The following is a 24,225-nucleotide window of genomic DNA, read 5'->3' on the forward strand; positions in this document are numbered from 1 at the left end:
GTTTAGTAAATAAACATTTAACTCTATTATGCTAGCTATACAGTGCTAGCTATGAGCTTATTTATTATTTATCATTTTTTTAAAAACCACCCATCTCCCTGTGTGCAGAAAAAAAAACACCAGACTATAAAAACAATATATACAAGTTGAAAATCAAGGATAAGTTAAAAACCAGGGTAGAATTAGTTAAAACTTTGTTAAAAGCTGGGAGTCAGGCCTTCAGGGCGTTAGCTAAGATCACAGCTGTGTGACCCTGTCTGAACCCCAAGAAAGGGTGCAGGGCCATGTTTTAAGTCCTTCCCTCTCCTCTGATGCCAGAATGTTCTTCAGAACAAGAGCAATAAACATAATAGGTAACAAACCTACTAGGATTTAATAAAATGCCCAAGAAAGTCTTAGAATGCCACTTTTTGTTAGGAATACTGACTGGGAACTCTTTAGAAAAATGATTGAAAACATTGACTGAAGTGGTAAATTTCAATACACAATCTATTTTTTTAAAGTCTGTCCACATAAAGCCATTGCAGCTTGAAATAATTCCAGCTCAAGGAATTACTGCAATGTTGAGAGCCGTAAAACATAGTTGATATGAATGGGATTTCCAAAGAGATACTATGCAAACACCTCCAGTTGCCTTTTTGAGTATACCAGCCAACTCAAATGATTCCAAAGACCAAAACCAGGATGACATACAAACTGTCTCTGTGAATCAGTGGTGGGTTGCAGGGGGTACGCCTCGGTACGGGTGTACCAGTGCCTGCCAGGAGCACTGGGTACCATTCCAGTACGGTGCTCTGGAGGGCCCACCTGCCTGCCCGCCCTCCTTACCTGTATTAGAGCTCTTCGGCACTCCCATGCACGCACACAGAGTGTAAGGCGCTTGCGCGACACTCCGCCGAGCAGCTGGAGCGTTGTGGAGGTGTCGCGGAGTGTCATAAGAGGTAAGGATGCTTGTGCACGCTGAGCGTGTGTGTGCACATGCTGTGTGTGTTCATGTGGTGCACACCGGGCCCCGTTGCACTGTACCAGTTGCAACAGGATACGGAACCCACCACTGCTGTGAACTGATGGTTTTGAGGTAGCAGTTTTCATCAGCAGTGTATATTTCAACATGTTTAAGATTGAGAGTGACCTTTTGAGTGGCTGATGCTATCTTTTGCGAATCCACCATATCACTTACATAAACTGGTTGTAATAGGCAATAAAGGGAATATATGAGCTCAATGTATTCCCGATTCCCTGTTCCCCCCCCCCCCCTGTATAATGACTCTGGAAAAAGATTCCCTTTGCTTGCTTAGAATTCCTTTGCTAGCCCTTTTTATTCTCTGCAAAAAAATGAGAGTGGTTTGCAGTTATGTTACTGTTTCTACAGTAACCTTTTGAAGCAGAGTCTCACAGATCAGATTTAAAGAGAAGGAAGGGAAAACACTCCATTCTATTGCCGGCTTCTTTTAAAACACTGGTGGAGTTGCCATGAATATAATGCCGACATGCATGTGTAGTTGCCCTCTGTCATTCAAATCTAGATCAGGGTGTCAAACCCGTGACGTCACGGCGGCATCACATGACGTATTGGGACTCCCCCCCTTGCTAAACTGGGCGTGGGTGTGGCCAGGGCATGTCACATCCGGCCTGCAGGCTGTGAGTTTGACAGCCCTGGTTTAGATGGTGATCCAGCACATTTCACTCACCAAGTGTAAATGACATGATCAGAGGCTGGAATCTGTTCAGTTTGGTTCCCTCTCTTTACTGACTGCTTCCTCTCCTGACCTTTCCCTGCTGCTTTGATCTATCAGACGGGCTATTTTGGATTAAGGATCTAGCAGTTTACCTTCAGTTATCATCTTGACAGGTAACACATTTATTTACTTATTTAGATCTTTTTTTATCTCACCTTCATTATTTTTACAGATAGCTCAAAGTGGTGGACATATCTAATATTCCTTCCTCTTTCTATTTTTCCCCACAATGACAACCCTGTGAGGTGGGTTGGACAATGACTTGCCCAAGGTCACTTAGTTGGCTTTCATAGCTTAAACAGAGCTAAAAGTCATATTCTCCCGGTTTCTTGACTGTTGCCTTAACCACTACCCAAATATTTATACAGATAGGTTTTATTTTCCACTGTACTTTTAATTGTTTTCTACTAAAAAACACTGAATCATGTAAACTCTTATCTGAAACAAGGTGTTGGGGAGAGGGAAGGGCTGTAGATGGAAGTAAGAGAGCAGAAAATTAATGTTTACACTTTTTGAAACTATTTAAGTATTCTGATATGCTGCTTTTTTCCCCATTTTACTTTTTGCCTGCATAGCAGAATGTTACGAGGAGGGGGGGGAAAATAAACCCATATTCTGCTGTGAAAGTAAGCACATTCTACTTTTGAAATTAAATGCCCGAAGCTGTATTCTCTCCACGCAGTCATAAAAACAAGCAATGTCAGGATTAACCCAATTCAAAAATGAAAGTGGAGCAAGAGTTTTCAGTGTTCAGCTCCATTCAAGACCGACCAGTTTGTCACCAATTGTTCTTGTTTTGTTCAAAGCAGAAATCCAGTACTTGCCAAGACAGGGCTTCTGTGGGTGGAGATAGATTTAGCCTGTAAAAATGTACTTTGACACAGAATTCATTTCCTGCAAACTATTGTGACGTTTCAACAAATTGAAACTAGCAGCTCTGTAAGGACGAGACTTCTACAGGTAAGTACAAATGTTTGCAAATGTTGGTTTTAAAAGATAAAAAACTAAACTGAAACCAACAATGCATTTTTCCTAAAACACTCTTTTTTCTTTCTCTGTTTTATTGCCTACATTTCTATAAATAGGGAATCAGATCTAACTCGGTATTTTGTGTTCTGTACTTTGAGCTATAATCCTGTGCTTGGAAATGAAACACAGCAGCAGCTGCAAAATTCTTCTAAATTAAGACTCCAACGTAGTGTTTCTTTGGACCAAATAATCAATGTTACATATTTGAGTCCATGACTCAATTACAGATGACAGTTACTCAGTGACTTAGTTCTGAGCTAATTTGAATATGACCAAGCTGTAAAATATTTGGTATACATTTGGATTAACAAAATACAATATTCATTGCCATCCTTGCCATTAGGGATCATTGCTAAAGATTGTTCTGCATGTTTACGTTTATATTTATAAGAGCCCTGATGGCACAGAAGAAGCATGGTGGCGCAGTGGTGAGAATGTAGTATTGCAGGCTAATTCTGCTGACTGCCAGAAGTTTGATCCTGACGGGGCTCAAGATTGACTCAGTCTTTCATCCTTCAGAGATCAATCAAAGGAGGATCCAGATGGTTGGGGGCAATATGCTGACATTTGTAAACCACTTAGAGAGGGCTGTAAAGTACTGTGAAGCAGTATATAACTCTAAGTGTTAGTGCTATATTACCTTGCATTTACATAACACATCAAACATGTGCTCCATGTAGCTAAAGTTAGGAAGCAAAGACAAGAAGTCTGCAAATAAAATTATTGTTGCTACTAATAATACATGCAGCCCGATTTTTAAATATAAGCTGCAGCAGGCTAGATTAAATGTGCAAAGATGTTAAAAAAGAAGAAGCTTTGTTCATTTATTTTGCCTTCAATCAAGAAATATTCAAACTCTGAATCATATATTAAAATAATCAAAACCATTTCAAATGTCATTCACTTGAGTCTTCCTAGAGACTACTTAGTAAAAGAATGTGTAAACATGGGCAGTATCATTGTTTAGATGGGCTATTTATTCACCATGTATTGTGTAAGCTATGAAGATTGATTCTCAAGTATTTGAACTCCTTAGGGCAGTGTTTCTGAATCTTGGCAACTTTAAGATATGCAGATTTCAACTCCCAACTGCCAATTTTGGAAATTGAAGTCTATATAACTTAAAGTTGCCAAGGTTGAGAAACATTGCCTTAGGGTATCATATAATTTTGACGTGTGTGTGTGTGTGTGTGCGTGCGTGCGTGTGTGTGTGTGTGTAAAAGTTCTCACATACTATTTCATCCATTTCATTTCTCCAGGAACTTTTCCGCTGTAAAACCCTAACCCTAACCTTAACCAAGAGCAATTCTCATGATCTTCCAATAGCTAGACAGTAGCTATCATTGGAAACTGCATAAAGATGGAAAATTGAAGTACCTCTAGCTTGGTGGTATGCGTTTTGCATTTATCTGTCTGACTCCTGAGAAAGTGTCCTGTGAAGTAGTAGCACTTACTCAGCTGCCATTTCTACAAGATGTCCTCTTCCTCTTGGATTTGGTTTAATCCAGAGGTGGATTAAATCCTACGGGTTTGGCCCAGTTCGGCTGAGTAGGTAGTAACTCTGCGCATGTGCAAAAACATTTTTAAGTACTGTGCGTGTGTGCATAGCGTGCATCAAGCATGTGCACATGCACAGCACATCCCTGAGCGAACTGGCAGTAGCAGCAACCAGAACACATCCCTGGTTTAATCCTTTAATTTCTTTTTTGTTGGTGATTGCATCACCATGAATTAGGAATATTTAAGGAAGAACTAACCTTGGTTACAAGAGCAACTGTCTATAAATATGCTTCTAGAATTCACATTATGAATTCTAAACTGACTTCAGTTGGACCATCTTAGTCACTTCTTTCCTGCATTAATTTACCCAACAATTCTTTAATCAATTTGCAGGAATGTTAACTGTCAAGGTGGGATGTTAGAAAGACAAGATACAACCTGTGCCTTTCAGATAGGGTTACCAGACATTCGGCAAAAGTATTTGATTTTTATCTTCATATCTGGCAGGCAAATAAATTTAATAAATAAATAACAAATAATGGGTTACTACCTTTGGGCTGGCTTGGCTGCTACCAGAAATTGACAAAGCCATAATCATCTATGAACACTTTCCCCCAAGATGGTGGCATGCGTAGACACTGCAGCTTTGAGCCCCTGTTGTCACGGTGGAGTGTGTGCATAAAAACTAGCAAACAATTTCATTGTATACATGATATACAATAAAGGCTTTGAATAAACACCAACTAGCGGTCAGAAGACATGATGAAAACTCCATAATTGCCATGGATATTGACAGACTTAAGCATAGTTTCAACTGAGAAACTATAAGCATCCTAGACCAAGCCAAAATACAAAAACACCAGGTAATTTCTGGAAGCAGGAAGTCAGACAAATCAGCCAATGGGCACAAACAGATAAAGAACATTTGCATATCTTTCAAAAAAGACAATCAAAAAACTAAAAAGGAAATAAAACATCTCCTCACCAGCAATCAACACCCAGATAAGCAGAGATTAACACCAGGATTGACACTAGACACTAGACTAACAGTCTACCACTAGACCTAAAACAATAGGAACGAAACGTTTTTTTGCTATAATCTTGTCTGGGATGCTTAAAAGGTTAAATAGTTAAAGTGTCCTTTTTAATGTGTCCCACCATTTTTCATGTCCACATTTGCCTGTTTGGATATTTGGTAACCCTTTCTTCAGATGTACTAATGGTATAGATTTCCAAATTCCCAGCCAGTTACACCATTGCAGGTGTGGGATACTACCGGTTTAACAACCGGTTTGCTAAGCATGTGCTTTGCGCGCGCTGTGCGTACATGCACAGTTGAAAGAAGATTTACCTTCTGGATTACTGTTTGGGAAGGAAAACAGCTGAGGCGTGGCAATCCACTCTGCCGTGCGACTCAGCTGAGAAAATAAAGGTAGTTAAAGCACAGGGGCAGGCGGGTGGGCCCACTTGCTCATGGGAGCAAACCGGTTCACTCCCAGCTGATCTTCAGAACTACCGATTCACCCGAACCGGTAGAATTCCACCCCTCCACTATTGCCATGGTGACTAGGAATCTAGGAGATTGTATTGTAGTCCCCACATAGCTGATGGACATTTAGTCAGAGAAGACTGAGACAGGTAATAATACTGTGTTTGGTTGTATTTGGTCTGTGTATTGTTTAAACTGTATGAGGAATTCCGGGCATGCAAATGGAAATGTAATTAATCTTGCCACTTTTGGTTTGAACCTATCTTAGCCGTCGTCCAAGCTGTTGTGAATATTGAGTTCAGTATTTGTGACTTCTCAGACAGAATCTGCTGGCAAGGCAATTATTAAGTTGAAGGTTCAGAGAAAAATGCTGACATGGGCTTCAGAAATGTTAAATGAGCAAAGAACCTGCTGACTGAAAAGGACTGGTAGCAGAAGGCCCAAGGGGATGGAAGATGAGGGGCAATCTCACCCAAGATCTCAAGAAATACAGTACGAATAGGTATATTTTATCAGTAAAAGCAGAGAAAAGAAACAATAATCCTGACCGATTGAGATCGAAGTAAAAGGATCACTGAGAATCAGGGGCGGGTTCGGGCTTGCGTTACTGGTGGTTTGCTGCAGGTGTCCTTGATGAATGCTTTGCCGCATGTGCAGTAGTAAAAAATTGCTTCTGTGCATGCGCAGAAGCAAAAAACAAAATGGCAGTGCCTATGGCGCCGCTGATAGAATCGTTTCAGAGGCGTGTCCGGCCAAGTTACTATCTACTTGGTTGAACTGTTCCAAACCTGTAGGAAGCCACCTCTGCCAAGAATGTGTACCATAGAATGTATTAAAAAGGCATGGGGTTTTCTTTTTTTCTTGGGCTGGTTGGAAGAAATAGAGAACCAAGGAATTTCAGAGTGAAGCTTTTCAGAGTTGTTGTTTTTAAAATTAATTTTATACTGCTTTTATTACCTTTTAAGTAACCAGGCGGCAAACCTATATAATACTTCTTTGTCCTCCTCTTCCTCTCCTCCAACAACCCTGTGAAGTGAGTAGGGCCGAGAAAGAGTGAGTGATTGGCCCAAGGCTATTCAACTGGCTTTCATTGCTAAGAGGGGATTAGAACTCACAGTCTCCTAGTTTCTAGGCCACCAGCTGAACCACTACACCAACCTGGCTCTAGATACTTTAAAGAGTAGCTCCATAGAAAGCAATTATATCAGACGTTTATAATATAATAAGAGTGACTTAAAAAGTTCCCTTAAGCCATGTAACCTACTACCGTATTTTTCAGAGTATAAGACACACCTTTTTCCCCCAAAAAAGAGGGTGAAAATCTGGGTGTATCTTATATACTGAATGCAACATTTTTGGCCTACTAAAAACCCACCCCCTTTGCAAAAATGGACGTGCAGATGGTTTGCGAGGCTTGCATGGTGCTCCTGGGGGCTGGGGAAGGCAAAAATGAGTACAAAACGGGCTGTTTTCTCGTTTTTGCCCCCCCCCCAGTCCCCAGGAGCATTCTACAAGCCTCCCAAAACTCTGCATGCCCTTTTTTGGGCAAAACAAAAAACGAGGTGTGCAGAGGGTTTAGGAGGCCTGCAGAGTGCAAACACTTTTTTAAAAAAAATTAAAAAATAAGACGTACTCTGGTAGGTCTTATAGTCCTAAAAATATGATATTAACTATTAAATTGGTTTCCTACATCAGGTACATCCCTGCTTCCCTTTTTCAAGATCAACTGGATGCTACTCTTTGCTGAAGTATGAATAATTGGTAAGTATGAGCCCATGAATGGTTGGCCGAGTAGTTATAATGGTGGAAATGGATTCTTTGCTATGGTTGTCTCCGGATTCTGGGAATCCAATAATGGTTGAGGATTAAGGGGCCTTCACAAGCTATGAGAAAGTGATCTCATTCCTATTGGATCTTCATTTTGTTGGGGGGCGGGGTGTAGTCTATCATCAAGCTTAGTGAATGATGAAGAGTAATGACTGGTTGCTTCTCGCCTGGACTACTGCAACACTCTACATGGGGCTGCCCTTGAAGAGTACCCGGAGGCTTCCGCTGGTCCAGAATGCAGCCGTGTGGGTTATCATGGGGATACCTAGGTGCTCCCATGTTACACCTCTTTTAGGTGGCCTGCACTGGTTGCTGGTTGTTTTCTGGGTGCGATTCAAGGTACTAATTATGACCTTTAAAGCACTCCATGGCTTAGGCCCAGGGTACCTGCGAGACCACCTACTGCTACCAGTAGTCTCCCACCATCCAGTGTGATCCCACAGAGTTGGCCTCCTCAGGGTGCCATCGGCCAAATAGTGTCGGCTAGCGACCCCCAGGGGGAAAGCCTTCTCTGTGGGAGCGCCTTCCCTCTGAAATGAGCTGCCCCCGGAGCTTTGCATAATCCCTGACCTCCGATCCTTCCGACGTGCCCTAAAAAGTTGGCTTTTCCAGAAAGCTGGGCTAGCTTGTTAATTTTATTTTTATTTAATTTTTAAAATGTTAGTGCTATATTAATTGGGTTTGTTTTTTGGATTGTTTCTAATTTCCTTTTAACTTTTGTAATATGTGTTTTTTAATGCTGTACGCCGCCCTGAGTCCTTTGGGAGAAGGGCGGCATATAAATCCAATAAAACAAACAAACAAACAAACCAGCTTAGAGTTAAATAAAGATAAAGTAGTCTAGATATCATCAGTATTTTGATGGCACCCACTCCAGTGTTCAGACATGAAACCCACAATATTCCCAGGTGTGTCCCAGACCAGATTAAAATGCATTCCTAATTTTGTTATAAAAATAAAATAAAAATACAAACGACATTTCATTTTGAAAACTCAATAAGAATAAGTTTAATGGCCAATCTCCCAAAAATCAGGCTTGTGACTCAGGAAAAATCTTGTGCAAACTTGTTTCCTAAGTTAAATTGCAGCAGAAAAGATAGGGCTAACGAGATGCAAGATACTAGATATCTGAACAGGCGAAAGAGGTCATGGATAATTGGAAAGAAGCAGTCCACACTAAATTGAACGTTGCATTACTCAAACTCGCACTAATTGTGACCTACCTGTACCTTTTCTCCAGGTGATCGGTAGGCAGGTGGCCTTGCACTGTTAGGTGACCTGCTCCGAACTTCAGAGCTTCCAGCGCATGAAGGACTATCTCTCTCCAAAACAGGTGGAATTAATTCCTCTCCTTCCTTTAAAAAAGAAAAAGAAAAAGATTGAATGTCCTCCCTCCAAAAGAGATTGAATCTATATACCTGTTGAGTTTCAGGCTGCTCAAGGTCCATCATCATTACTAACTTTCTAAAGTTGAAAAGTTTTGCAATCATTCATAATTCAGAAACTATAAATAAGGGCAAAATAAATTTTAAAAAATACAGGGGACAATGAAAGAGAGGGGGTGATTCAAATGACTTTTGTTATACAAGTAGTTCTTGACTTACAACTACAATGGGCGCCAGGGAATTCATTGTTAAGCCTTGTGGTTGTTATGTGAGGCAACATGTGACCACACTCGATTTTACAACCTATTTCTGATGCAGTTGTTAAGCGAATCACCATTGATTAAGTGAGACATCACATGACTGGGACTTGCGACTTTTCCTGCCACTTCCCCAATGACTTTGCTAGTCAAAATTGGCTGGGAAAATCACAAAGGCTGACACTATGAGGGTCATAAGTGAGAGGACCAGTCATCATTGTTTTCAGTGGTGTCATGACTTTAAAAAAACAATGCTGAATGAGTGGTTTACGTTGACTGTAATGCTTTTCTTTCTTTTCTTTTTTTAAACTATTCTTGTTTTGTAGCCCACACATTTTAACTTGGTTTGGGAAAAGCCATTTAAAAAAGCAACAACATTTCCCCCTTATACGTGGGATATCAGAAATTAGAAGGGACATTTCAGGGAGGTGAAAAGCCTGGCTATAAGGTGAAGAATATAATTTGCATGATAATTTAACAGTAGGCTGGGAGGAAGCTGAGAGTGGGAAAGAGATAATCTATATATCTAACTGTGTGTGTGAATAGGCAAACACCCAGACGCAAACACACTGTAAAAAATTCAAGGGCCCATAAATATACATAAGTGCTGAAAACAAATAGTCCATTTGTAATAATAAATGCAATGATACGTTTCCTCTAATGTATTGGTTATCTCTTGTTGTGTTAATGTATTAATATAAAAATAGATTATTATTATCATTTGATTTTTCTTCTACCATTCCTTAGATATATAACTCAAGGCAGGCAACATACCTAACACTCCTCCTATTTTTCCTACAACAACAACCCTGCAAGGTGGAGTGAGTGAAAGAGAGGGATTGAGTCAAGACCACCCAGCTGGCTTTCATTTCATTTTCATTATTCCAAACCTGGATATATACACAAATATACCTGTATGATTTTCTACATTAAAATACAACATGAAGCGTTCTTTTGGAGTGTATATTGCCACTAATAATATCTTTCTCAAATTCATCATTATCTCCACCATCAGTATTCTTCCCTTCCCATCTTCAAAAATTAAGTTTTATTGTATCATCTTTCTAACATATAATGTTATTCCCTTTTTGCTTTGGTCAGCCAATGTCGTATATAAATTGCCTAGTTTTACCTGTTCCAGAAATTTTCTATGTTGCTTTCTAATATGTAGTTCCTGTAAACATACATTGTTCAATTTCAATTTCTCTAATTTATTAAATGTTCTTCTTCTTTTAGCTGAATTTAGTCTGTTTATGTTGATGGAGATTACTTTTATTTCTTCCTCCATGTCTTATTGATTTATAGGTTTAGTTGATCTAGTCATTCTTAGGTCCCTCTGCTCCTTCATCTCCTTGGCCCTTGCTCCTTCTCTTAATGCTTTCTCTTCCTGTTCTTTCTCCATCTCCCTTTGATCTTTCTCCTTAGCTTCCTGGCATTTAGCTCCTCCCTCTTCTCTCACCAGCATCCTTAAGCAGGATTTAGTGGTCCCTGTTTCTATTTGAATTTGACACCTCTGTCTCCAGGAGTCTACAGTATAATATTCTGATAGGATGGGCAGCAATCACTTCAGAGCAATGTCTCAGGCTCCACTAAAACCTTTTAATTGAGTTTTTTCCCTTCTAAAAAATGTTTGACGATGACACAGTATTGTAAATTTAACTCCCCCCCCCCTAAGCTGAACCTATTATGTTTTTTCAAATGCCCAAGGGATTGCCAGGATAAAACAGAATTTGAGCTAATCTTAAACTGGTCCCACAATATCCCCTTAGAGACGCAGAACTATCTTCCAAAACATTTCTGGGTAGAAATTCCTTATTATTACTTAGATTCTGTTTTCAAAAGAGCCGTGCTGGGCACTTTGTTCTGCAGGCAGCTGAGATCTTGTTGCAAAATCTGGCAAAAATGACAATATGCTGTTTCAGCAAATGCTTTCCTTACTTGCTTTACTTGCCCTAAGTAAGGCCTTGCAACGCTCTCTGGGGTTGGACAAGGACTGAGGCTGTTCTTACTTTTTCCATCCCTCTTCCTTGTCTCCTGCCTTTCCAAAATGTGAGCCAAATAAGTGTACTTTCTGTTTCTTTGACCTCTACCTTTAAGCAGGTTGGTGATCACCATGGCCATGAGAAGTTTGTTCTCGAATCACAGTCATTATGTTGAAACTTTTCATGTCTTCCTCAAGAAGTCAACCGAACATCAGTGCATGCTGGACTTCATTCAGAAGAAGCTGCCCCAATTAATATCCAGGTAAATATACGATAGACATGTTCTTAGAAATATTTGATAGATGCTTTCATGCATGAGATTGATGGGAAAAGACCAGATCAGTGATGGCGAACCTTTTCAATACCGAGTGCCCAAACAGGAACACGCATTCAGGTGCATGTGTGTGCATGCGCCGGAGTGCTGGAAACCGAAGACCAGCTGGCCGGTGAGCATGCACAATTGCACATGCTGACCAGCTGGTTTTCAGATTTCTGGCATGTGCATGTGTGCCAGCCAGCTGATCTTCACACGTGTCGGAGTACAGGAAACCTGAAGACGAGCTGGCTGGCACACGCATGCCTGTTTTTTGGGCGTTTTCAGGCCATTTTTCAGGCTGATTTCAGGCTGTTTTGGGGGCATTTTTCAGGGCATTTTCAGACTGCTTTTATGGTGCTTTGGGGGCATTTTCAGGCCATTTTCCAGGCCATTTACAGGACACGTTTGGGTTGCTTTTGGCCCCAAAACCAGCCCCAAAATGGTCCAAAAAACAGCCTGATTTTTTTTCCGTTTTTCAGGCTGTTTTCTAATACTTCAGCACCCAAAAGACCAGCTGGCCAGCATGCATGAAACCAGAAGAGCAGCTGGTGATGGCACATGTGCCCACAGAGAGGGCTCTGCATGCCACCTCTGGCACGCATGCCATAGGTTCGCCATCATGGGATTAGATAATCCCAGATTAGAACTGGTTTTGTTCTAGGTTTTTGTTCTTTTTAAGTTTTCAATTGGTTGAGTTTTATAATAAAATATGATTTTATATGTCTTTTAATTTTTGACTGGGAGGTGCCCTGAGTTAATTGAAAGGTGAGTGGCTATATAAATATTTCAACTAAAGTCAATCTGAGTGAGCTTTTTAATGTATTTAGTTGAGTGCAATTTAACTTTTCATTCCACTTAATCCGACCCACTACTTTTCCTTTAAAAAAAAAAAAGTTACTCTCTCTAACACTATTTAAAATTTCCATCAATATACCCCATTAGCATTTTTTTTAAACTTTTTTGCTGGTTGACATGTTCATCTAAAGGAGCTGAAAAGACTTACTGCTCTTGTTTGTCTGCTACGTAGTTCAGTTTAGCTTTAAGCAGTCCATGCTTATCTCTCTCTGATAGCCCAAATTCACTGAGACTTTAGGGATGGGGGGACGCAGTGGCTCAGTGGCTAAGACGCTGAGCTTGTCAATCAGAAGGTCGGCAGTTCAGCGGTTTGAATCCCTAGCATAACGCTGCATAACAGGGTGAGGTCCCATTACTTGTCCCCGCTTCTGCCAACCTAGCAGTTCGAAAGCATGTAAAAACTACAAATAGAAAAATAGGGACAACTTTGGTGGGAAGGTAACAGCGCCCCATGTGCTTGTGGCATTTAGTCATGCCAGTCACATGACCACAGAGACATCTTTAGACAGCACTGGCTCTTTGGCTTTGAAATGGAAATGAGCACCGCCTCCTAGAATCGGGAACGACTAGCACACATGTGCGGGGGAACTTTTACCTTTATCTTACTTATCTCTCTCTGATAGTCCAAAGTCACTGAGACTTAAACTTGTTCCTAACCACAAGTCTGCAGTCCATCTACACAGCCCCATCCTGACCATCCTTAATGAGCCACATCAGGCTGGAATAAAAGCCTGGGGTATGTGTGTCCCTAGAGGACATCTAGAAATGCAAGTTCCTGAACTTTTTGAACAGCTTTTGATGTTATGAATTTGTCCTTCCCTCCTAGCATCAGTAATGGAAAAAGTGAAATCAACATTCTAAGTGTTGGTGGTGGTTCAGGTGAGTCAAAAACACAAAAGTATTATTTAGCAATCTGAATTATAAATGCTGTTACATATGCAGGGTATTATATTGCATTCATGTACTTGGAGGAATTTAGAAATAATTGAAAATATACCTCCTGGCAAAAGGATGTTCTGCAATGTGGGGATGAATGGGCAAAAAAGACTCAGATAATGAGAATAATGTGAAAATTAAACCTATATATAGAATCAGACTGGAATGTTGGCTAGCCCCCTCCCCGCAAAAGAAAGAATGGGATGGGGCTTTTCAATTTCTTATTCTGTTTTTCATTTTCTTTGTGATAAATGACTTTTTAAGCATATAAGAAAGGCCTTCTGGATACTCATCTAGGTCTAGCATTTTGATTCTCATGATATCCAGCCAGATTCTGTGGGACTTGCAGCTTCTCCAGGATTCACATTTTCACTGGTGAAGGCCAAGGGTGCGGGACCTTTTGCCCATCTTCAGTTGGTACAATAGTTACAACCCAGGGGTGGGATTCAATTTTTTTTTACTACCAATTCTGTGGCTGTAGCTTGATGGGCGTGGTGTAGCTTGGTGGGCGTAGCTTGGTGGGCATGACAGTAGAAGGTTACTGCAAAATCCCCATCCCCTCCCGATCAGCTGGGACTTGGGAGGCAGAGAATAGATGGGGGCAGGGCCAGTCAGAGGTGGTATTTACTGGTTCTCCGAACTACTCAAAATTTCCGCTACCGGTTCTCCAGAACTGGTCAGAACCTCCTGAATACCACCTCTGTTACAATCCTTTTTGACTTAAGGTAACTTTATAACATTGATTTATGCCCTTATGACTACAGGTTTAGATGAATGTAGCACACTTTATGCAGGGTTGCTCCTTTGAATAAAGTCTAGAAAGCAAAGTGCAATTGTGTAAAAGATAAGGATCCAGACGGTGAAGATGACGAGTCACTTTAACATATAGCCCCAATGATATTGTCTGCCGATAGGTTTCTAAGCAACCATCTGGTGTTCACCTACATACCCCAGCACCTGTTTACATGCAGGACCCTTTCTTCTAACTAGAATTTTCCTATTCGGACTATCATGCCAAGAGTGAATGTTAGGGTCCCAAGCCCACTAACTAAGTAACTAACTGGGGTAGAGTTTGGAAGCGGATCTTCTTGGTGGTGGCCCCAACACTTTGAAACAAAATACTCCCTGAAGTTCATTTAGTCCTCATCTTGCAGGCTTTCCAAACAGTGTAAACATTCTTGTTCTGACAGGGGTTTGAGCAGTACTGATATTAGGTGAGGGTTTTTTTTGTATTTTTTTAAAATTACATTTCCCACCAAAGTTTTGGATTTATTGGAAATTCAGGGATGCTTGAGTTTGCTATCTATTTTACTACCAGAATTTAGTTTTATTTTATTTCATTTTCAAGTGATTGACTCATTATGACTTAAGTCATAAATTATTATGGAAACATTTAAAACCAAAACAACGACAACCCACGAATAGGAGCAATTCAATATTAAAACGTCTTGCCTTAGTCACGATGAAGAACTCAGCCCATGCTGTAGCAGTAAAAAGAGCTGCTGGCATCCTTATTTATTTATTTATGGTTTATAAATGGTTATTTATAAAACCATCCTGGTTTTTTTTCTTCTGTTTTTGGAATGGTATGGGTTTTGTGGTTAAAAAGAGCAAGAAAGGATGCTTAAATGTAGAGCTGAGACAAAGACATGGGGCAAAATGGAGAAGGGGCGTTAACTGGTTTCTATGGATAACATAAGGGATGTGGTGGCTCAGTGGCTAAAACTCTGAGCTTGTTGATCAGAAACGTCAGCAGTTTGGTAGTTCGAATCCCTAGCACAGAGTATCGGAGTGAGCTCCTGCTACTTGTCCCAGTTTCTGCCAACCTACATAACAATTCAAAAGCATGTAAAAATACAAGTAGAAAAATAGGGACCACCTTGGTGTGAAGATAATAGTGTTACATGCGTCTTTGGTGTTCAGTCATGCCATGGAGATATTTTCGGGCAGCATTGACTCTTCGGCTTTTAAACAGAGATGAGCACCACCCCCTAGAGTTGGGAATGACTAGCACATATGTGTGAGGGGAACCTTTAGCTTTACCTTTACCTATGGATAACATAATTCTATGCTTACATTTTCTTGGCTCAAGAGCTACACTACATGTTGTGTAATAGATCAAGGATCTCATTCTGAAAGTGGTAGAGCCAGGATACAGGTATGTGTGTGTGTTAAGGAATGTAATGCGTACCTGAAGACTCCGCAAGACTTTTGCCCATTAGCCCCCCTCTTCAAAATAGCGCCAAAAGGGGGCTCAATCTTTTGGAGAGCTGCCATATTGATCAGGACAGGCCACTCTTTTTTTTCACTCATGTAAATCAATAATGAAGAAAAACTCCAAACCTCTCTTGCTATGAAACAAATATTTGCCCTGCAGTCTTAAAATCAATAACTCTAATAATTGAGAATCATTTAATCAATGATAATCGCTGAAGTGGACTGTACCATACCATACCATACCATGAAACAAAAAAACTGACAATGGAAAAAGCCCTAGTGATCGATTAAAGCTGCCCTTTGAGGGCTTTTTAATTTTAATTTTATTTGTTAAGTTAGATACGTGTTTATTCCAAGTATGTTTTAACTCATTTACTGATAATTGACCTACTACTTCCATTGGAAGTTGGTTCCAAGTTTCCACTCTTCTTTCCGCAAAGTAATCCATTCAAAGTGTTATCATGCCATGCCATACCAATTCAATTTTGTTATTTTATTCACTGGATACCACCAGCAGAAAGATTGCACGACTCATGAAGACAGTGATATTTATTTATAGCGCTGGTGGCTGGTAGCTTAAAAGTAAGAGGCAAGTAATACGATTTCAAATGATTAAGAACCTGGCCAGAATTGGCTATTTTATAGGACTGGATGAACTCCATTATCTGATCCCCATTCAACTATTAGTGTCTGTGGTAGGCTACTGGTATGCAGCAGAAGTCATGCTAAGAGTAACGGGACCTGCATCTGATGATTTAGCCCAGCTCCTAGGTCTTTGTTCAGTATTTATTTTTTAGTGTCAAAGTGTCTGGATAGGAAAGAAGAAAATTTAGGATCACATGTAGAATGCTAGTTGCTCAATGTGCCCAAAGTTTTGACACATCTCTTATTCATTTGAATGATTTATTTAAAAACATTTCAATTCTACTACTGAAGAAGTTCTTCCCAACTGTTCATTATACTAGTGTTGACAGTCGGTATGGAAAAGCTTGTGAGAGCAAAATGCTACATTATCAAAACTAGGAATGTAGGACAGTGGTGGGATTCATTTTTTTTACTACCGATTCAGTGGATGTGGATTGGTGGGCGTGGGTTGGTGGGTGTGGCAGGGGAAGGATACTGTAAAATCTCCATTCCCTCCCCACTCCAGGGGAAGGATACTACAAAATCCCCATTTCCTCCCGATCTGCTGGGACCCGGGAGGCAGAGAATAGATGGGGTGGGACCAGTCAAAGATGGTATTCAACAGTTCTCCAAACTACCCAAAATTTCCGTTACCGGTTCTCCAGAACTGGTCAGAACCTGCTGAATACCACCTCTGATGTAGACGGTCTACCTTTAAATGGTCATTTGAATAATGAAGTGGTGTCATTCCCATCTATAAGAAAGTGTGTTCTGCTTATAGCTTTATATCTTATTAATGTGGAGAACTCCATCCCCTTCTAATCGCTGAAGACATTTACTGTGTGGTAAAATAGTGACTCCACTCTAAACAATCTATTTCCTTGAAAAGTTTAATTGGTAATTTAATGGCGAAAATAGTGGTAGCCCTTTAAAGGTAATTGTATCAGAGTCCTTAAATAATTTCTAGAGCTTTAACTGATAGTTGTCAATTGATTTTCAGGCTGCTAGAAAACTGGTTCCGAAATGCCCCAAAGCCCTTGTTTGCATATAAATAACTAAATGAACTCAATTAAGGTAGAAGATTAAATTACAAATCAGGAGTTTGAGGTGAAGAGGAGCTTTTAAAATAACCGAGGGCAATGGGTTAATGAATACATTACCCATTCGATCAATAAAAATACAAGATCTCCAGATGAGTCAATAACAGCTCTAGCTATCCCAATCAGCTTGACCATATTGGTTAAGAATGATGCACCAGAAGAGCACTAGGCTGCCTTAAGATAATTCAATAATGATTGAATCTGGCATTTGCTTCCATCTTCTGCATGTAAGCTTAAGAGGCTCTTTGACCAAATCCAACATAAATACAATGCTATCACATGCAATGCCATCAGCATTATGTTTCTTTTTCCTTCGCTTTCCAGTACAATGAATTATTTTTGCAATGTGACCTTAAGCCTCTGTTTAGAATTGGCTAGCACTGAATACACCAATTATGAGTAGGTCTATCCGTCTATCTATTTCAGCCTCTGGGTATGATAGATCCATTTTACTTCTTTGTAAAGAATCGTATACATAAGTTGAGATAATGGACAGATGGATGGATCCCTATCGAAGGACCATAGTGTAAAGTATCTTCTAAAAGTGATACAAATGATAGATTTTGTTAAGCCTTTGGAGGTATCTATGATGTAACAAATATAGATTGGAATATCATAAACAAATTTGATCACAATACTTTGGAAAAGATATTATAGAGCTAAGAATACATATGAGATGGTCAGCAAAAATGATGAATAATAATTTGTCCAGGAATAAAAAATGGCAAGCAAATGAGGACAAGATAGGAAAAAAAGATCCAATATCTGGTTTGGAAAAAGCAAGATCCTTTTTTCCTCCTCCTGCCGATAAAGCACATGGCAAGAGATTAAAGTAGAACAAAGGTAAGACTTCTATACACAAAATATAATAAATATATAGCTGTCGCATATGTGATGGCAGCAGAATTGGGACAGTTTTAAAGTACGTTAAAACAAGTTCATGAGTATAAAACTATTAAGTATAAAACTAATGAGTAGTAGTCATGGTGACTCTTCATCACCATCAGGTTCAGAAGCAGATTCCTTATCGATTCCATTTGCTGGTGTAACACCAGTGATAGAATACTATTTAATGCATGTTTTGTTCGCGAGATTCATACGAGTTGTCAAAAGAATGACTAGCTACATCTAGCCCAATCTAGTTGTTCTAATATTCAGCCATTCAGCCGTCACAAGGTCCTAATAACGATGGGATGTAACTTGATCATAATAGAGCAGGGATGTCAAATTCAAGGCCCGGGGGCCAGATCCGGCCCATGGGTTGCTTAGATCTGGCCCGTGGGGTCGCCCTGGAAACAACAAAGGACCAGTCCACAGGCCTCTGACGGAGAAAACGGAGCTCAGGAGAGCCGCTTATGGCACTCCCGAGCTCTGTTTTTGCTGGCAGAGGGTTGCAAGGAGCTGTCGCAGCTGAAAACGGAGCTCGGGAGTGTGGCAGAGCGCTCAGAGCACTCAGCCCACCACAGCCGCCCCCAATACAAGTAAGGTTGAGCTGGCCACGCCCCCTCAGCCCCCCCCGCCCCGAGGTCAAACACAACCCTGATGCGGCCCTCAATGAAATCGAGTTTGACACCCCTGTAATAAAGCAATGCTTTTCATCTTGCCATTCTCTATATGCCATTTGGAAACTAATTTGACATTTGCACATGAACCAAGTAAACCCACACACACGTTTAGCAAAAAAATGATATTAGTTTTTGGTTTCTTTGTTCTTCTTTGTGTCCTAGGGGAAATTGACCTTGAGATTCTTGCAAGATTACAGTCGGAATACCCTGGCGTGATCATTCATACCGATGTGATAGAACCAAATGCAGAACAAATAAACAGTTACAAAGGTATGCTTAATGTTGCAGCTTCTGCTGAGCTCCACGTCACCGATCTGTTTGCCCCTCGGTGTTCTAGAGTTCGTTATGGAAATAATGTGCTATTGAAATGTTTCTCTGAAACATCCATTTATCACATTTCCACTGAAAGGGAGGAAGAGATACAGCCTGATGTTTCTCAGCATGGCGGCAAACCAGAGGGTGTAAATCCCTGCTTAAGTGACAGCAAACACAATGCAGTATTAATGCTACGGAAATGAAAAGGGGAAATTTTGCCACTTTGTTGTTTGAAAAAAATAATAATTAGGGATTAAACTTTCTGAAACTTCAAGCCAGGGCACAAATGTTGCTTTTTCTCCATGAGTTGAAGAAGGACAAGGCTGCTTTCTTGAGACTATTGGTGCTCTTGGACGTTTGAAAAGCCTCAAAACAGCTGCTATGCTTTCTGACATTGTGTACTCTCTACAATCTTAAAATCCTCACTTATTGACTAACCAGCTAAAACAAATTAGCTGGTTATTGTTGCCACCTTCTCAGCTTCACTCCAACTTATTTCTGACTTTTTATAAGCAGGTGTCGTGTTTCCCCGAAAATACAACCGGTCCTGAAACTAAAGCCTTGCCACATATTTCGGGTGGGCAAAAATATTACCCCCCCTGAAAATAAGCCCCCTGGACAATCCCCCGCTATAGCCAGGCAGAGCACTGCTCGCCGACCTAGCAGTATCCTGAAGGTGCCAAGCTGTGGAAACGAGGTGGGGGGCAAAGACGCTCGTGTTGCTTGGTGCTTTCGGGGTACCACTAGGTCAGTCAGTGGCGCTGTGCCCAGCTGAAGAGGGGAGGTTTCCGGGCAGCTGCTCTCTTGCGAGCGGGCTCCCGAAGAGCCAGGCACAACCTCAGGGTCGAATGGCTGTGTTGCGCTGTCGCAGCAGCAACACAGCAGCCATGAGGTGACCACGCTCACGAGCAGCCTCCCAGCAACACCCATTTCCAGCCAGGCACAGCGCTGCTGACCGACCTAGCAGTACCCGGAAGGCACCAAGCAACGCGAGCGCCTGTTTGCCGCCCTCCGCTTCCTGCGGCTCGGCACCTTCGGAATACCTCTAAGTGAGTAAATGGGGCTCTGCATGGCTGGAGAGGGGGGTTGCGTGAGGGGCTTTTCCGCTCCCTGCTCGCGCGACTCACGAGCTCACGATGCCCTTGACTAACTCTACAGTACCTGCAGAGCCAGGGCATGTCCACTGCTGGCGCCACCTGCCACTTGGGTTTTTTTTCTGGTTTTCAAAGCATGGAGGATGGATGCCACTCTGGAAGTATGCTCTATGATAGCGTACAACCATAGAGCATACTCCCAGAGCGGTATCCTACCTCCGTGCTTTGGAAGCCGCAACAGAGGATGGATGCCACTCTGGGAGTACACTCTATGGTTGTATGCTCTGCAGCCCACAACCATAGAGCGTACTCCCAGAGCAGCATCTGTCCTCTGTGCTTTGAAAGCCACCAAAAAACCCAAGCGGCAGGTGGTGCCAGCAGCGGAGATGCCCTGGCTCTGCAGGTACTGTAGAGTTAGCAAAGGACATCGTGAGCCTGGGAGTTGTGCGAGCGGGGAGTGGAAAAGCCACTCACGCAACCCCCCCTCTCCAGCCATGCAGAGCCCCATTCACTCACCTAGGGGCATTCTGAAGGCGCAAGCCGCTGTAGGCGGAAGACGGCAAACGGGCTAGTGTTGCTTGGTGCCTTCTGGATACCGCTAAGTTGGTCAGCAGTGCTGTGCCCAGCTGGAAAGGGGTGTTGCCGAGTGGCTGCTCACGAGCATGGTCACCTCGTGGTTGCTGTGTTGCTGCTGCGACAGCGCAACACAGCAATTCGACCCTGAGGCTGTGCCTGGCTCTTCGGGAGCCCGGTTGCAAGGGAGCAGCCGTCCGGCAACCCAAAAACAATAAGCCCTCCCCTTTAATAAGCCCAAGGCCATATTTCATGGGTCAAAAAAAAATATAAGACCCTGTCGTATTTTCGGGGAAACACGGTAGATAGGAAAGGAAAATGCCCCGTTTAACTTGACAGGATGCCTATAAGGCCTCCTTAGAAATAAAGTGAAGCTAAAAGCTTGCATATGCTTGCCACAGGCTATTTTCTGCAAAGGCTTCTGCATTGCAGAGCCTGGTAGATACCAAGGGTGATGTCCACAGACATAGTGGGTTCCTGTAGGGATCACATTTCCTTTTCTACTATGAACACACTCTCTCTCTCTCCCTCTCTCCCTCCCCCTCTCTTACAAGGCTAACCATAACACAATGTTAAGTTTGGCTACATACTTCATATTTCATATTTCATATTTCCATTTAGGGAAAGAGTTCCTCTCTTGTAGGTTTTCAAATAGTATTTGGTAGGCAGCCCAGAATTTTTGATATATTGATAGACATTAGCTTTCTTCTCACTCTTCATTTTCCCATTGTCTGTGTATCAACTGTCCAATAATGAAATAAAAAACAGTTCTGGGGCATGTTATCTTTACTGTCGGTATGGATTACTTGCAGAAAGCTATCTGGCCTTAATACACACAGAGCTTCATTGTGGTCATAGAGCCTAGGAACCGATAATGGAAGAGGGCTGAAAAACAGCTGCAGCAGTTAAAAGTGAGACCACTCACACATAGAGAATGCATGCATATATAATACACACCACATGTGTGAATAAATTCAAAGTAATTATTGCAGAGCAAGAAAAAAATAATAAAGCACCACTGAAACCAGAAATATGTAACAAATAATCATCACCCTGTTGCTGAATCATGACAACGTCCCTAATGCTGTCTCAAATACAGTGTTAATAGCCTTTCTGAGTGAGAAAACTCTACTTTTGACTATAGGTAGTCCTCAACTTACAACTATTCGTTTGGTGAACGTTTGAAGTTACCATGGCACTGGAAAAGAGACTTATGACCATATTTCACACTTACATAGTTGCAATATCCCCATGGCAAGATCAGCAACCCACAGCTCTGGAGCCGCAAGTGGCTCTTTCATTCCATTGCTGTGGCCCCATTGCCGATCGGTGCCACAATTTTGAGAGGAGCTTCTGGTTGAGAGTGGGTGGGGGGAGAAGGGAATGTCAGGAGGAGACTCTATAGGAAGGGGTGGGTTTTACGGTCAGCTCCGCAACTGATAGGGCTTTCAGTTAGGACAGGTAGAGGAAAAAGGACACCACGCTAGGAGATTCTATGGTGGGGGAAACGGACTTCCGGTCGGCTCCGGAATTGCACAGGGGGCTTCCGGTTAGGACCTTTGTGGTCCTTTGAATGTTTAAGGTTGCCGACTCCTGCCCCATGGTCACCTGATCAAAATTTGTACACTTGGCAACTGATTCTTATTTATGAGGGTTGCAGTGTCCTGGGGTCATGTGATCATGTTTTGCAACCTTCTGACAAGCAAAGTCAATGGGGAAGCCACATTCACTTAACAACCCTATCATTAACTTCACAACTGCAGTGATTCCTTTAACAATTGTGGCAAGAAGAGTCACTAAATAGTGTAAAACTTACTCAGTGACTGTCTCACTTGCCAAAATCAATCTTGGGCTCAATTTGTGGTCTTAAACTGAGGACTATCGGTATTACAGAGGAATGGGACCTGCCATAAAAGGTAAAAGTTCCCCTTGCACATATGTGCTAGTCATTCCCGACTCTAGGGGGTGGTACTCATCTCTGTTTCAAAGCTGAAGAGCCAGCGCTGTCCAAAGACATCTCCGTGGTCATGTGGCCGGCATGACTAAACGACGAAGGCACACAGAAAGCTATTACCTTCCCACCAATGGTGGCCCCTATTTTTCTACTTGCATTTTTACCTGCTTTCGAACTGCTAGGTTGGCAGAAGCTGGGACAAGTAATGGGAGCTCACTTTGTTACGCGGCGCTAGGGATTTGAACCACAAAACTGCTGACCTTTCTGACTGACAAGCTCAGCATCTTAGCCACTGAGCCACCACCAGTGTGGGTTCCTACCAGTTCTGACCGGTTTGGCCAAACCGGTAGTGGTTTGCTGGATTCGGCAGCAACCCAGGTCTGCCACACCCCCAAACCAATTCTCTCAGCGGCGCCATAGGCGCTGCCATCTAGTTTTTTGCTTCTGCACATGCACAGAGCAATTTTTATTGCACTTGCATGCACAGCAATAGCGCATGCAAAGCACCCACGAGCGAATTGGCAGTAGTGACTGCTGGAATCCACCCCTGGCTACCACGTCCCTTTTTCCATAGAGAAACATTATTCTAGACTAGTCCATCTTGCCACCTTTACAAATGGGAGACTTTGAGTAAACTTTCCTGGGATGAGTGAATAGAATGGGCTACATCTACCTGAAGAAGGTTTCCTGGAAAAACCTGGTCCACCTTTATAGATTAAATATATAGATAAATATAGATTTAAAAAATATCATTTTATATTGAATCCAGAAGCTCATTGCAGCCCATAAAGCACCTCTAAACCTTAGCTTATGCGGCAATAACCTTCTGAACTATCTTCAAAGACAAGTCCATATAAAGTACACTACAGTAATCTGGTGTCCAATAGGAACTTTTTCTTAAAAGCGTCGGTTAGAGGACTAGAATAAGCAAAGAGAGAACATTTCTCATCTTTGCAGGGACGTATCATAATCAGATCCTTGAGAAAAGTAATATTTCCTTTTCTGCATTAAGTCAGCGTCTGTGATATTCTGAATGCTCTGTGCATGCACTCAGGATTTCAGATCACGTAACAGAACCCAAAATAATGGAATCGTGGTTGAGACAGTCTTACAGTATCAGTGACGGAGATCTTTATTGGTTTTGGGGAGTGAAGAAAGCCACATCCTTTATGAGTTTTCAGTGACAGAGTAGGCACTGTCTCCTTGTACTGGAAATTAAGAGAATATTGTAATCAAGAAAATATTCCAATTATTACCTCAATGTCCCTTAGTTTTCAAAATGACCCTGAAATCAGAACTGATTTCACAAGGAAATGTCAAATTACACCACAGTGGGATTAACCTCTAGGTCAAGAATAGGAAACCTTGTGGTTTTTTGGTTTTTATGAAATTACAACTTTTATTAGCTACACCATGATGGCAAATTGTGCAAGATGCTAGGTACTGTAATTTCATAACAACACAAAGA

At 41.6% G+C, this 24,225-nt stretch overlaps 1 protein-coding gene across 9 annotated transcripts in view; it reads left to right on the forward strand.

The window, feature by feature from the left end:
• Positions 1–1,835: 1,835 nt before the first annotated feature.
• The window catches only part of HNMT (histamine N-methyltransferase), a 31,310-nt gene continuing 8,920 nt past the window's right edge, over positions 1,836–24,225 (forward strand). Inside the window, exons 1-6 of one of the 9 annotated variants that reach the window (XM_081932418.1) lie at positions 1,836–1,852; positions 7,453–7,518; positions 8,825–8,917; positions 11,327–11,470; positions 13,206–13,258; positions 18,984–19,091. In XM_081932418.1, the coding sequence (XP_081788544.1) occupies positions 11,340–11,470; positions 13,206–13,258; positions 18,984–19,091 (292 nt within the window). In that variant the 5' untranslated portion in view covers positions 1,836–1,852; positions 7,453–7,518; positions 8,825–8,917; positions 11,327–11,339. Of the gene's footprint in view, positions 1,853–2,609; positions 2,700–6,096; positions 6,260–7,452; positions 7,519–8,264; positions 8,918–9,009; positions 9,027–9,973; positions 10,141–11,323; positions 11,471–13,205; positions 13,259–18,983; positions 19,092–24,225 lie in introns of those variants that run through there. The other 8 variants (XM_081932419.1, XM_081932417.1, XM_081932420.1 and 5 more) reach the window with 8 other exon arrangements.

This window comes from Natrix helvetica (assembly GCF_964273705.1).
Source record: "Natrix helvetica genome assembly, chromosome: 1".
Lineage (NCBI taxonomy): Eukaryota > Metazoa > Chordata > Lepidosauria > Squamata > Natricidae > Natrix > Natrix helvetica.